At 50.0% G+C, this 2500-nt stretch overlaps 1 protein-coding gene across 6 annotated transcripts in view; it reads left to right on the forward strand.

Moving 5' to 3' along the window:
* The window catches only part of pam (peptidylglycine alpha-amidating monooxygenase), a 37579-nt gene that overhangs the window by 3695 nt on the left and 31384 nt on the right, over positions 1–2500 (forward strand). For all 6 annotated transcript variants that reach the window (XM_061034218.1, XM_061034220.1, XM_061034216.1 and 3 more), the window contains exons 4-5: positions 197–254; positions 1479–1566. In XM_061034218.1, the coding sequence (XP_060890201.1) occupies positions 197–254; positions 1479–1566 (146 nt within the window). The remainder of the gene's footprint in view (positions 1–196; positions 255–1478; positions 1567–2500) is intronic.

Raw genomic sequence — 2500 nt, forward strand, 5'->3', positions numbered from 1 at the left:
GGATGATGGATGGACGGATGGACGGATGGACGGACGGATGGATGGATGGATGGATTGACAGACGGATGGATGGAGATATGGATGGATGGATGGATAGATGGACAGATGGATGGATGGATGGACGATGGTGTCGCCCAGTCTCTTGGATTGTTTTCAAACAGTCAACATATAATGAATGTTTGTTTGTGTGTTTCAGTCGGACACTTACCTCTGCATGTCGTTTCCTGTGCCCACTAATCGAGACGCTTTTATCGGTGAGTCAAACCTCTTTAATATCTCATTATAGTAAACACTATTATTATTATTGTGAACACAAACCCAGCGTGTAGAGAAGGGTTGTTGTTGTGTTGTGTCAGGGACAACAGAGGCTAAGCAGGAGCTTGTTTGTCTTTTTAGATTGGCCTCTTATCTTCAGATTGTTAAAGGTTGTGTGTTGGAAATAATCGATAATGTGTGTGAGGTCTCTTTAGAATCTGCCTCTTTATGAAAACCATCACAGAGACAGAAACCATCAGAGAGACAGAAACCATCACAGAGACAGAAACCATCACAGAGACAGAAACCATCACAGAGACAGAAACCATCAGAGAGACAGAAACCATCACAGAGACAGAAACCATCACAGAGACAGAAACCATCACAGAGACAGAAACCATCAGAGAGACAGAAACCATCACAGAGACAGAAACCATCAGAGAGACAGAAACCATCAGAGAGACAGAAACCATCAGAGACAGAAACCATCAGAGAGACAGAAACCATCACAGAGACAGAAACCATCACAGAGACAGAAACCATCAGAGAGACAGAAACCATCAGAGAGACAGAAACCATCACAGAGACAGAAACCATCAGAGAGACAGAAACCATCAGAGAGACAGAAACCATCAGAGACAGAAACCATCAGAGAGACAGAAACCATCAGAGAGACAGAAACCATCACAGAGACAGAAACCATCAGAGAGACAGAAACCATCAGAGAGACAGAAACCATCACAGAGACAGAAACCATCAGAGAGACAGAAACCATCAGAGAGACAGAAACCATCACAGAGACAGAAACCATCACAGAGACAGAAACCATCAGAGAGACAGAAACCATCACAGAGACAGAAACCATCAGAGAGACAGAAACCATCACAGAGACAGAAACCATCAGAGAGACAGAAACCATCAGAGAGACAGAAACCATCACAGAGACAGAAACCATCAGAGAGACAGAAACCATCAGAGACAGAAACCATCAGAGACAGAAACCATCAGAGAGACAGAAACCATCAGAGACAGAAACCATCAGAGAGACAGAAACCATCAGAGAGACAGAAACCATCAGAGACAGAAACCATCAGAGAGACAGAAACCATCAGAGACAGAAACCATCAGAGAGACAGAAACCATCAGAGACAGAAACCATCAGAGACAGAAACCATCAGAGAGTTCAGCGTGAATATTGAATGTTATCTCTTTTGTCTCCTCAGTCGACTTCATCCCTCACGCCAGCATGGATACCGTCCACCACATGCTACTGTTTGGCTGCCAGACTCCCGTCTCCACAAGCAGCTACTGGTAATATACACCTCCACCTCCACCTCCACCTCCACCTCCATCTACACCTCCACCTTCACCTCCATCTACACCTCCACCTGCACCTCCATCTACACCTCCACCTCCATCTACACCTCCACCTGCACCTAGACCTACACCTACACCTCCACCTCCACCTCCATCTACACCTCCACCTCCATCTACACCTCCATCTACACCTCCATCTACACCTGCACCTCCACCTACACCTCCACCTGCACCTCCATCTACACCTCCACCTCCACCTTCACCTCCATCTACACCTCCACCTCCACCTCCATCTACACCTCCACCTTCACCTCCATCTACACCTCCACCTGCACCTCCATCTACACCTCCACCTTCACCTCCATCTACACCTCCACCTGCACCTAGACCTCCACCTACACCTACACCTCCATCTACACCTCCACCTACACCTTCACCTTCACCTACACCTCCATCTACACCTCCACCTCCATCTACACCTACACCTCCACCTCCATCTACACCTCCACCTACACCTCCATCTACACCTACATCCCACCTACACCTCCACCTACACCTCCATCTACACCTCCATCTATACCTCCACCTCCCCTCCACCCTCACCTCCCCCCTCCTCTCCACCCTCCTCTCCACCCTCACCTCCCCCTCCTCTCCACCCTCCTCTCCACCCTCACCTCCCCCTCCTCTCCACCCTCTTCTCCACCCTCCTCTCCACCCTCACCTCCCCCCTCTTCTCCACCCTCCTCTCCACCCTCACCTCCCCCCTCTTCTCCACCCTCCTCTCCAGCCTCACCTCCTCCTCCTCTCCACCCTCCTCTCCACCCTGACCTTCCCCTCCTCTCCACCCTCACCTCCCCCTCCTCTCCACCCTACTCTCCACCCTCACCTCCCCCCTTTTCTCCACCCTCACCTCCCCCTCTTCTCCACC

This window comes from Labrus mixtus, unplaced genomic scaffold, assembly GCF_963584025.1.
Source record: "Labrus mixtus unplaced genomic scaffold, fLabMix1.1 SCAFFOLD_145, whole genome shotgun sequence".
Classification (NCBI taxonomy): domain Eukaryota; kingdom Metazoa; phylum Chordata; class Actinopteri; order Labriformes; family Labridae; genus Labrus; species Labrus mixtus.